This window comes from Notechis scutatus, chromosome Z (assembly GCF_049901735.1).
Source record: "Notechis scutatus isolate UNSWTSFEM ecotype Mainland chromosome Z, rNotScu1.2, whole genome shotgun sequence".
NCBI classification, from domain to species: domain Eukaryota; kingdom Metazoa; phylum Chordata; class Lepidosauria; order Squamata; family Elapidae; genus Notechis; species Notechis scutatus.
The window spans coordinates 96,747,933-96,761,348 of record NC_142025.1 but is presented as its reverse complement, the minus strand read 5'-3'; the positions used below and the strand labels follow the sequence as shown (position 1 = coordinate 96,761,348).

Genomic DNA, 13,416 nt, shown 5'->3' with positions numbered 1-13,416 from the left:
GAGGACAGGAGGGGGAGAATGCAGTTGTTTTATTTGTAGGATTACCAAAGGCATCTGTCCGACCACTATTGCTACTCAACGGCCTTCAATCTGATCCAGCAAGTATGTCTTTTCTTACCTAAAAACTGCTGTGGATTTCACACAAAGGTTCCAATATGTTAAAGTGTTTTCATTTTCCACCAAACAGCACTCATAGATAGTGCTGTTGTTTAGCAAAAAAATACTGAAAAAGAAATTAAAGAATAACAAACAGTAGGAACCTCTACATCTGCGCTTTCTTTGGCCTCCCATATATGCCAGTACAGGTTTCCTGCTTGGAATTTCATTGAATTCTTACTCAGGCAATCAGCTTTTGGAGGAACGCATTCATTTTCAGTCAATTACTCAACCAAAAGAAAGAAAAGATGCACTGTAAGCAGCATCTAAAAATAATAATAAAGCTGAGGATAGTAAGGGAGTGAAGAATTTTCATGTTAGAGTAGAAGCATCACAGTTATCTATTCCCTTGGCCATTGTTACCTCTTATAGCGATTAATTCCATGGGTTAATTAGACATTATCTGAAGGAATATTTTCCTTTGTCTCCATTGAACTTGCTATAGATCAGATTTGGGTGATTTATTAAGAATTTTAGGCCTAAATAGATGCTCAATTAAAGATACATTATAACTTCAGATTAATGGCTTACACTTTCCCAACCTTGTGCTTTCTAGATGTGAAATTTCCAGAAATTTCCAATCAGCAGCATTCCAGCTTGTAATTTTGAGAACAGCATTCCCAACACACCTGAATACCATCAAATTGGAGATAATCAAAATAAATCCTTCCCATGTTCAATTAAATGGAAAAGGTACCAGAAGAGAGCTGCATTTTTCTCCATCAGTGTTATCAGAGGTATCCCCCACCAGATGCCCATGGCAGTGATCCACAGTATGACACAATATATTTGGCAGCTGGATAAAAACTGAAATATGTTCTCCCATGAGGGAACTGCCCATGTTCAAGCAACTTATGAAAAAGCACACATTTTGGGGTAGAATGTATAGCATGTCATACTACTTTGAAGAGATATTTACAGATTTACCTCTATTCACCCTTTTTAAAGGCTTTGAAGTTTTATACAATATTTTCACACATGCAGAAATGCATTTGATAATTACAGTACTAAGTGACTTAGATATTTAGGAACAGCAAACTAGTTCTTTGCCATGAAAAACAGCCAGGCAGCTTTGGGCCACTCACTGTCTATCAATCCAATTCGCTTCACAGATTGTTGTGGGGAAAATTGGAGGAGGAAGGAGTAATAGGTATGTAAAAATTTCTCACTGGAGGTAGTTGACATGTTCAGTTTCAAAGACTCACATGAGCCTTTGAATGTGGTCTGTGAATCTGTGAAGCAGACCTGACCTAATATAAAATATAGGCAGCTCTGAAATTGTGAGCATTCAAAGAAATTTAACCATCTCAAATCTATGTTTAACTAGCCGGATACCCATGCTTCACAATGAAACTATGTGATCGGGCTAGGCAGGAGAAATTTGATTCACAATCCGTTGGTTCAGTGGTAGTTAGTGACAGAAACACATAAGCTTTTCCTTTCCATCTATCCACTATCTATCTATCTATCTATCTATCTATCTATCTATCTATCTATCTATCTATCTATCTATCTATCTATCTATCTATCTATCTATCTATCAAAAGTGTTGTAAAATACAATCCTCCAACTGTTGGCCCAAAGGTGCTTTTTTTCAGGAGACCAGACTTTCTGGTTTTCCTTTGAAGATGTTTTGCTTCTTATCCAAGGAGCTTCTTCAGTTCTGATTGGATGGTGAGTAATAAAAATACTATAACCTTTGATGCCAAAGTTGCTTCCTGTTTGGAAGTGTAGTTTGCATCCTTTTAGAGAATCGTTGAGGCAACATGGAAATTTGTCTGTGTCCTCAGATCACCCGAGTCCTGCAAATTGAGTTACTAAGATAATGTGAATGTGAGGTAACAGAATGTGAGGCAATTGGCAGTTGGAACAGAGTTCTTTTCAGATGAGGAGGGGGAGTAGAACTCCTTAGCATCAGAGCATGTTAATTACTCTATTAAGAAATACTAATGATCTGATGGTCATTTCGAAAAATCTTTTCTTAGTAAACACCTAGAAGCCAAGAGGAACATACGTGCCAAATTTCAAGTTTGTAGGCTTTATGGTTTGTAGGAGATATATATATATATCTTTTATATATATATATATAAAAGCTTGGACATGTCCAAGCTTGATATGTAACAAATCCAAATTACACAAAGGGAGCTACATAGCCTATAGCAAGAAAAGTAATATATTAAAAAAAAACCAAATTATTAGCCTGTGACTTTGAAGAAGGAGGACTGCAGAAGCTGCAACGGAAAAATGAATGCTTCTTTTTCCAGCTGCAATGCCATGACATTGATGAACATTTCTTAAAAGCATAATTGCTACATATGAGCAATTTAAAGATTGTTAGCAGCAGATTCTAGCCCTCATGATCTGTAAAATATACAGTCTTTGTTAATTCTATTAAAATCTAACATGAATGCAAAAAAAAAAAAGACCTCAATTCAATAGGATTTACTTACTTGTAAGGGTACTTAGGACTTAAGGCTAATTGAGGCAACATTTCTACAAACAACTAAATATAAACCACCACTGAATACACTGGAACATATACCTGCATGCATTTTATATAATTTCTTAGCTGTTTTTCAAAATAACCTCAAGAAGCACTACAAAATTAGGCTATTAATAATAAATCTATATATTATTAAAAACAACATTTTTCTTAGTTAGAATTTTATTATTATTATGAATTATCTAGAGTTTAAATATTTCAAACCATATGGACATAAAGGCAATAGCAGCAATGAAAAAGGCAATTAGGAAAAAAAATATGGCACACATAGTATTCAACATTTTGGGCAAAAACATGTAATACTGCAACTTTTATGTTGAAACTCTAACACAGATTAGCTGAACAGAGTGGGACTGTTTCCTGATGCAAAAAACATCACATTTTGAATGCTATTTGATTCTGAAGACAAATGCAATGTATTGCAATGGCGTTTTATTTTTTTCTCGTCTCTATTAGTTTTATAAATAAGGTGACAAATATACCTATCCTCCTATTTTCCCCATAACAACTTTGTGAGATGATAATAAACAGGGAAAGATATTTGGGGTATTTTATATTATATTTGTAGTCCACCTTTGTTTTTGTGTTCACACTGCTATAGTTAGCTGCTTCTGCCTCCTATTTTCCCCAAAACAACCACCCAGGAAGGCCATTTGAGTTGAGACAGATTGACTGGCCCAACATCATCCAGTGAGCTTTCATTCCTAAGGGAATGATTATAATCCATTAGTTCTGGCCTAGCCATTTAGACATAAGAAATGACCAACCAGCCACTTTGCTCCTAATACCATATAGGAGAGGGCCCAGCACAGTTGATTCTCTTTCACAATAGTACGCATATCATATATATATATAAAGTATCAATCCAGTTGGGGGAGGGGGGAATTCTATGACTAAATGGCCTTTGGGTGGTCGCAGCATTTGTGAGACTGGCATGAATAATAAATAATGATAGTGCATGTTTTTACTCCTTTTCGTTTAGACTCCATTTTCCCTTAATTTAAATAAGTTAAAGCTCTTTCTTGTCAGCTGTTTCACATCGAAGTATTTTTTATATAGAATGTTCTACACTGGCCCTTGCCACAGAAATAGAATCTATCATAGTGACAAAAACAACCACAGGACAGCAATGCCTTTAGCTTTCCTATTATATTTTTATTGTTGTTTTGTAAGTCTATCTAATAGCTCAGCCACTGTTATTTTGCTAATAAATGAGTCTCTCAGTATAAAGCCAGATGGATTAAAGATGTGATAATTTGGTTAAGGACGACGCTGTAGTCAAACTCAGAAACTTTCATGCCAAATCTTTAAACATTTTCAATAAGAAATAGTATATGGCACCAAAACACACTTTTTAGCTTTTTAGATAGTACCATATTTACAGGCCCAGGGTGGGATTCAAAAATTTTAACAACCGATTCTGTGGGCGTGGCTTAGGTGGTGGGCATGGCTTGGTGGTCATGTGACTGGGTGGACATGGCTTGGTGGTCATGTTATTGGCTGGGTGTGGCCAACTCAATATCACTCACATCGAGGCACGCATCTCCTCGCCTGGCCTCTCATGACTGTGGGGATGCTGCAACAATTGTAACTGTGAAAAATGGTCATCAGTCAGTTTTTTCAGTGTCATTGTAACTTTGAATGGTCACTCCACATAAGCAAAGTACCAGCAAAGGAGAGGAAAAAAACTCCAGAGATGTTCCTGAGACCGGAAGTCTAGTCCTACCAAGAATGTAATAAGGGTTAACGGAGAGGCAGTTTCTGTAACCAACACCAGAATGTTTCCTTCCTGCCTTCCTTACAGGATTAGGCCAGTAATTTCTTCTAACAACGGGTTCTCCGAACTGCCTAGAATGTTAACAACTGGTTCTAGCGAATAGGTGTGAACCGGTAGAATCCCACCCCTGAACAGGCCGAACAGTATTTTTGCATTAGTACCAGAAATGACCATATAGTGCTCACATCCCACCTTTTCTTCAACTTATATAAGTATAAAAGAAAATCACTCAATCAGAAGAAATACATCTTTCTATATACAGTGGTAAACCTAATACTCTTTTCTTCTTCTATTTCCCCTATAACAGTGCTCTGAAATGACTTGGGCTGAGAGAAAGTGACTGGCCCAAGATCATCCAGCTGGCTTTCATGGCTAAGAGGGGACTAGAACTCATGATCTTTCAGCTTCTAAGCTGGTGCCTTAACTAAATTAACTGATTTGCCATTTTAGTGTCAGTCAAACTGCTAGACTGCAGTGATCTCATCTCTTATGTTTGAAATTAAAAGTACCTGCAGGATACTGGGAATGGTTAGAGCACTATGCAAGCGAGCTGGCTTACTTCTTCTTTCTATGCTGACTTCTCAGACTTAAACCATTCCCAGCTGCTATTATTTTCTCTATTAAATATTATTCTTTCTACTTTTCCTGGAATTTCCACTCTTCTTGGAATTTCCAAAATAGCTAGAATATATAGAATTAGACTGGGGATAATTCAACATACTTTAGCCCTCTGTGCCCTTTCAACTCTAAAAGGCTTTCAGCCACATCAGACCTCCCAGCATAGCTTTAACCATAGTTCATTCACACATTATTTATTATCCCAAGCAAGGTGTAAATACAACAGATCTGTTTCACAAATAAATACTGTGATGGATCAATAACTAGATGTGGCTACACTCCTTAAAACCCACCCTTGGGTTGGTACATTTTTGTTGGTTCTGAGACACATGGTTATATATCAATAACATTGAATAACCATGGACATTAATGTCTCAGAAGCCTGCTTAAGACAATCTATTTCACACTATGACTTCCATAAAATGATAAATCCTCTCCTTGGCATATTCAAAACCTCCCATCAAAATCAACAAACCACACAGGTTATTTTCCTACAGAAACAGTTCCAAGAATCTAAACAAGTTTTAGAAAACCATCAGTGTAGAATAGGGAATCCAAGTGCTGCATAAGGTGGTTGCAATGAAGAGAATGATGTCTAGGATAAATGTTTTGGTGAAGGATGGAAGGAAGAGTGGCTGACAAGATCATCCCACCCATTAATACAACCACTCCATTTACTAACCTGGTGACTTTAAACAAAGGGAACAGAGTCCAGGTTTCTTCCCTCCTGCAATTCGCCCGACGCCTGGTTAAGGACAGGAAAGGAGGACATTCAGGAACAAACAAGTTCAGCAGAACATTGGGAGTAGGCAATAGGTTGGGATGAATGGAGATTGTAAGAGATAAATGCATCAGATAAAACATTGATGTGGATCTCTTTTTTTAAACAAATATCAGAAAATATTTTTGTTTAAAAACCAAACACGATGAAAAATGGGGAAGGAGAAACAGAAGGGAAGGAGAGAAGTTTTGCATTGCAACAAGATAACCCTGGACATTTCTTTTTGTACATGCAGGTGCCTTGCCAGTTACTTCAACAGACAAAGGGTGGGGGGAATACTTCATTCATGAAACTTACCAGCCACTGCAGAGTACAGGAACAGATATCTTGCCTATCTTACGCATAACCTGGTATTCTGGCAATCTATATATACAACTGCTTAATTAAAGAACATGAACGGGTGTGTTACAGATGTGGCACCTACAAGCTAGAACTTTTGTAAATCTATTCTGGGGCAATGAACACATCTGGTGTACTGGGAACATGCAATAGGTACTCTCACAAGCTGCCGATTTCTTCAAAATGTCAATTGTCCAGAAAGCAAACTAATAAGGTTACTCCGCCCTATAGCTACCAAGATTGGTCTCTACCACTTAAATCTTATTCCATCATTAGGGGCAAAATCAGATTAATCCAATTCCAAAACACTGGGGTATAGTTGTTTACCATTACAGTTTCTAAGAGTGCTTCGGGGTTTATGCTTGACTCAGAAAAGTAACTAGACATACCATTTAACTTTAAGGCATATGTTTTATAGCATACTAGCTTCCCATTTATTTTTTTCATCTAAATCACGCCAATGAACGCTTATCTGATCCTATCCTAAAACTTGTGTCTATTCTTTTAAGTGCTGGAAAAGGATTGTAATAGCTATAGCTTTTCTTCACTCCTTCTTTCACCTATCAGCCTTCCTATCTGTTTCATCAAGATGCTGAACTGTATAACAGCAGATGAAAATATGTATAAGGTACACAGAAGAGCTTCTGATGATTTGAAATGCATAGCAATCAACTCCCTAGTTGGGAATTGGCAACAGCAGCCATAATAAAATATTATGAAAATTTCAGACTACCTAGAAAAGGATATGCAAATGAATAGGCCTTATGATTCTAGAATACATTTCATATTTTGTTGGCATTATTAGGCTTGTATATATGCTGCGCTTCTAAAACAGAAGACAAAACTTGCAAAATAGAAGGTTTAGTGCAGAATTTGGATTCCCAAGAATTCCAGATGTCATCTACAAATAAAAAAAATTGTATAAGTCTGTGAATTATCAAGGTGTGTTTATGTAGTAATTACTGAATAGGTCTCCAGAAATCAGTGAGCTGATTACAGGAATCCCCAAGCAGTCAGCAAGTTTTGGGTTCTTGCATATTTTTTGTACCTTTTTGCTAGTAGGAACAGAATAATTGAACATATCATATACATACATGCATGCATGTATATACACATATACACACATACAATATGTACATATATATACCTAAATACACATAATTAAAAGAACATTCCTCCTTGACATACCTTTAAAGTTGCACAATTGTCATCTTATCAGAACACTAATTTTCTGCTAAATAAAAATAATTTATTTTCAGTAAATTATAAATAAGAATAAACTATCACAATAAAACTATGATTGCCATTACGGATAGGCTAAAATGTCTTTAGTTCTCATTTGAATAAATACATACCTACTTCCACAGTTCTGAACAATTACATTGCCAGAATACTTTCACAGAAAGACTCTATATTATTCTGAAAGTAGCTGCAGATTTCTTCAATTTTCTCCAATTGGCATGTTTTGCAATTACCATATCCACTTTCCCACAAAGCAAGCACAACCTACATGATGCAAATGAAGTACATCCTCAGAGCCAATGTCTATCAACTGTTCTGAATACTACCTTGTATGCAGGAACATCCAGACAATTACTTTCTTCCCCAAAGAAATACATCCTCAACTGCACATTCTAACAAGAGTGATGGGATTTTGATAGGTAATACTGTCCTGATCTACTTATGGTATTTTTATAGATAAATACACTTTACTGAAGTACTACAAAGTGACATACATTTTATATTTCTAAGCTACTGATTATATGTGTCTTTTCCTCTAATGGGAAGTAACTGAGATCTTGCCTATGGAAGATTTTGTAAATCAGGGCTGTCAAATTCGTGGCCCGCATGCAGGATGAGTCACACATTGGCCATGCCCATGCCCAATTTGGCAAAGGGGAACAAAGCCCCAATATGTCACAGGATGATGCCGTGACAACGCGAGTTTGACACCCCTACTGTAAATCATCAGAAGTGACCCTTCTCATCATATTTGAGTTTAGATTATCTTCTTCAATCTTCCTTAAGGAAATCTGATTGGACAAGATATTTGGCATTTCAACTCTCAAAATTCATAGGTAGTAGAAGAGAGTGTAACATTCATACAGTATACACACACACACACACACATGCACATATACACACACACATATTTACACATTCTACCCTAACCAAATATAGAGGGATGCAATGGCTAAGTGGTTAAAGTGCTGAGCTTGTCGATCAGAAGGTCAGCAGTTTGAATCCCTAGCACCACGTAATGGAGTGAGCTCCCGTTTCTTGTCTCAGCTTCTGCCAACCTAACAGTTCGAAAGTACACAAAAAATATAAGTAGAAAAATAGAGACCACTTTGGTGGGAAGGTAACAGCGCTCTGTGTGCCTTCAGCATTTAGTCATGCCAGCCACATGACCACAGAGACATCTTCAGACAGTTCTTAGAAATGGAGATGAACACCACCTCTAGAGCCAGAAATGACTAGCACACATGTGCGGGGGAATCTTTACCTTTACCTTTACCCTTAATATATTATATTGCTGGAAGAAATGATAAAATAATAGACAATAGACAGCCTTCCCAAATATGATGCTTTGTAGCATTTGTGAAGAAATCAAGTTATATAGTTTTGGATCCTCTGTATCAAACAAAAGCCTGTGTCTATTATGGATTATATTCTTTTAAATGTAAGCACACACACACAAAAGTAGAAATTAATAAATGGATAAGATGGAATAATTCAGTATGGATAGATGCCAGATGAAAGATGCTAAAGGGGACTTTATCAAAAAAAAAGTCTCACATCATTAAGATCAAATATATTTTTTTCTGTATTCCAGATATGGAAGTTTGGAACCAGTCTTTTGATGTTGTAATGTGTCACATTTGAGCTTGCGAGTGAACAATTGGTCTAACTCAGTGTTTCTTAATTTTTCCACTCTCAAAACCCCATCCCACTTTTAAAAATTATGGAGGACCCCAGAAGAGATTATATTTATCAAAATTTACAATCTTAACCCATTAGATAGTTAACATGAATAAAACATTTTTCATGAAAAAATTAACTTTTTTAGTTTTTTGCAAATATCTTCAATAGCTTGGCTGTGTTCTGATTGGGTGGGGGGGGTGTTCTCATTGGTTGGGGATTTGGCTGTGTTATGATTGGGTGGGGGTTGGCTGTGTTCTGATTGGCTGGGGGCGTGTTCTGTTCAGGTGGGGGCTCAGGTTAGTCTTAGTTGCCAGGGGATTTGAGCTGGTGAGCTGTGATCCTGTTGTTTGGCTTCGCGTTTGTGGTCGTGCCACATCTTCATGGTGGGCATCAGTTCGCTTCACGTATGGCTTGAAGGGGTTTGAAGCGGGTAGTGATGCAGCTGCGGTACATATTTCTGGTAACAGTCAACAAATCAGCAGATGGTCCAGGCTTTGCTTCTCTCCACACTCACACAATATGTTGTTATCTGCTAATACTTATTGGTTTTACACTTAGGCACTCCAACTCTTAACTTATTCAGGGTTCTCCAAGTAATATAAAGGACATCGGATCCTTCAGTCATATCCTCCCTTAATGTCATTCCTTGCTCAATTGTCTCTTTCATCCATCTGTTAATTAGATTTTGTTCTTGCACACCCTCAAGAATGTTTGTTCTTGCCATAAAGCTTTTCTTAGATCTGAGTTGGCATACTTGACGCATATGTCCATTCGGAGGATGTCAAGGATCATTCTCTTGCTTAATTCTCTTGGCATCTGCTATTATCTCTTTCCTGATTAGGTGGGCAATGCCAGCAAGAGGATATATTTTCAATTGGTGTAGGTTTGAGAAACCTGTCACTAAGTATATTGCTTCATTGATGGCGATGTCAAACTTGTTTCTCATGTGCAGATGCATCCCACATGGAGCAGCAGCAGATATAATACATCAATATGTATCACAATCAAAAGCTATATATGGAAAGCAGGCTGCACACCTATGCCGCTTCCCAAGCGAAATCACTACTATCATTATTGTGGTAAACTCCACTTTAGAATTCCTTGCCTTGTTATATTGTTTATCCTATGCCCTCTGGGGCAGTAGATACAGTGAAAGTACCTATTGGGCAGCTATGGAATACCACTTTGACACACCTAGTACTATGTCTCTAATTGGTTAGACTGATTTCCTCAGAGCTACTACTAGTTCCATGTTCTGTTTCTTGTTTGAACAATTCCTCCCTCCATTGATTACAGAAGAGATGCCATTCTTTGATTAATTTAGTTAGAATACAGCTGGATCATGGTTTGTTTGTTTTTAATGTAATTTCCTAAGGAAGGTTTTCTTCATAAAAAAGCAGCTGTTTCCAGAAATCCTTCTGAGTTATTTTATTACTTTTTCCCCCTTCTCTGCAGGCATATTCTGCTGCTTAATGTTATTCCCACAGCCTTCAGCCTTGTTTGGTTTCAGTAGCTTATGTTGAATTTAGAATGTCTCCTTGATGTGATTCCCGCCCCCCCTTCCCCTTCTCATAATGCAAGAAAAAGAAGAAGAAAAATGATTCGGTTGAAAAGAACCCCCATGCAGAAAGAAAAATTAGCCATGTTAATTTTTCACAAAGAGAACTTTGTTCATTTGTTTTAACAATAATTTATGCTGAATTATTTACATAGTGTTTATTTACACATCCACTGCTAGTCCCCAGCAAACAGGGAATCTGAAGATTACGCATTGTTTTTAACTATACAAAGCCTGAAATATTTTGGGAATACAGCTAATAAATTCTTTAGCCATGAACCTGTAATAATAGTTCATCATTTACCTCTTGCAAGAGAACAATTCAATGAAAGTGGGATGTGCAAAACAAGGTGGATTAACCCTCAGACTCAGTTTCTTTTTTAAGAGCTGACATAAGGCTCTTGGTAGCTGACTCAGCTGAAGGCAGGATTCCCACAGAGTCTTCTTTAATAAGATTTATTGAAACATTAAGGAATAAAGCTACAAAACTTCTAGCAACTGGATTATGTTCATTTTAGAACTCCATTTATCTTTCACATCATTAGGGTGGAGATTTTCTTTTCTCAATGACTTTCCTGTGAACCAGTGAGCTAATTTCACTTTTCCCAGCTAACTGAGGGAAGTATAAGTGTTGTTTTATAGAGTCTAAACAGCTTGAATGGGTGGGACTCTGATACAATCTGAGCTTCTGGATCAAATCTGTTACTGGCCATTATGCTACTGGAACAAGAAAAGAAATGCTACTTTACTCCAACATTTGAAGAATGCAACCCCTGTATTTTAATATAAACAGTGTAAAAATACTGAAAGTGGCGAATAAGAACTACACCAGAACTAACCTCCTTTTGAACCCAGGATATATTTTACTCATTTTACCCTATGGAAAAAAAAAATACAGAATGGTCACTGCCCAAGTTGCCATGTTCAGCTGGAAGTAGAAAGCACTTAATCAAAAACGAAAGGAAAGACTTGAATCTTTGGGATGAGTTCACACAACATATGAAGTCACAAGTTACAGTATTAGCTACACACATTGCTGCTTATAACCCATGATTAATAACCGGGCACAGCCATTGCATAAGATCCCTGCCTTTTCAAACACCTGATTGGCCGATAAGAAAGAATGTAAACAATTGTTGAAGATATACCTAAACAATTGGGGAAATAATTAAATTGTCCATGTTACAGTAGCTGCTTAGTAATTTGCAATGGGATTGGAAATCGTACATTCCATGTAGCTCAGATTTCTACCGCTGAATACCAGCATTATTTGAGCAATATTTCACCTATGCTGAGCCACATGCTGCACACATATGCTGAGTCACATATCCTACGCATATGTCTTTGGCTTCCTGCTAAACAGCTGCAGCAAATTTTACATTGCAGACCCAGGAAATTTTGAGCCTTGTCGTATTTCATTATGCAGACTGGAACAAACTGTCAAACAATTAAAGGGACATTTACGGTTTAATCTGGGCCAGGGTTAAACCACAAAACTGAAGTCAATTCATGGGCTGAGCCCCAAATACATGAAAGAACAGAGATGTGTTTCTAAACATGCAGAGTGCCTTTCGCTCACCACTGAGTATCTGCAACAAGCCCCTCATACATCTGGGAATAGGGGCCAGTATGATATCTCTTCTGGAAGACTCCTCGTCAGAAGACGAAGAAGAACTGGACATGCCACAGGCTTTGCACGGCTCAGGGACAGATGTGCCACAGGCTCCACACGGCGCAGCTCCAGGCTCAGACCACCAGGAGGCAGGTCGTCCCTCTCCTGGGTCAGAAGGAGAAGCCGAAGCTCCACCAAGCCCTAGGGAACATAGGCATTTGCAGGTTCAGTACCACAGATGCAGCACACATCCAAGAACAGGTCTCCTGTACAAGAGTGGAGCCACAGTCACAAGGAAGAATTACTTCTGTTGGATGTAATGGCCAGCACTGGGACATTGGCAAAGACTACAGATGAAAAGAATGTTTTTGAATATTTAGTGACCAATACAGCCATTCTACTTGCTTACTTGACAACATAGTCATTCCAAAGGCTTTGGTAGAAGGGATAATGTTTTCAGGTCTACCACCGTTAACATTGTGAACAGGGGATGAAAAACTATATTTCAAATAATGTATTACTATCATCTTTCTTTCTTTTAAATCACACCTGTTTATCATTGCAAAAATCAGTTTGATGTAAGGTTAAACACCTGAGCCAGAAACCAGGTGATGGTGGTATCCAGTCCTACATTCACAGCGTGAACTCTGCTGGGTGACTTTAAGCCAGACATTTTCTCTCAGTTCTAGGAAGAAGTTTGGCAATGCCAAACTACTTCTGAAAACACTGCCACAAAAACTGTATCCAGGCATTTGCCAGGAGTCAACACTGATTCCAAAATGCACACACACATGTACAAAACCACTTTCTTTAAAAGAAAAACATATGATGTGAATTATAAAGAATGGAATCTCAGCATATCAACAGAGTAACATCAGCCAACTTGTACACCTGTTTTAAAACAGACTTTTGTCTACCTCATTCATATGTTCCTTAGCATTTTAATTTATGCACTTTGGTTAGAAAGTTGGTTTTTATGTGTTACCTCATTTTTGCATTTTTATTGTGTTTTATTTTTAAATATAATTAATTTACTTCTTCTGGATCTATGAACCACTCCAAAAACATATGCTAGTGGTGGCCATATAAATCCAATAATAAATAATTTTTGCCCTCTGTGTTTATCAGTGACTTTTGGTTCTTGCAG

General features: G+C 37.5%; 1 protein-coding gene across 2 annotated transcripts in view; it reads right to left on the bottom strand.

The window, feature by feature from the left end:
* The window catches only part of SRCIN1 (SRC kinase signaling inhibitor 1), a 263,536-nt gene extending 251,091 nt beyond the window's left edge, over positions 1-12,445 (bottom strand). For both annotated transcript variants that reach the window (XM_026669536.2, XM_087947868.1), the window contains exon 1: positions 12,237-12,445. In XM_026669536.2, the coding sequence (XP_026525321.2) occupies positions 12,237-12,339 (103 nt within the window). In that variant the 5' untranslated portion in view covers positions 12,340-12,445. The remainder of the gene's footprint in view (positions 1-12,236) is intronic.
* Between the last annotated feature and the right edge of the window lie 971 nt (positions 12,446-13,416).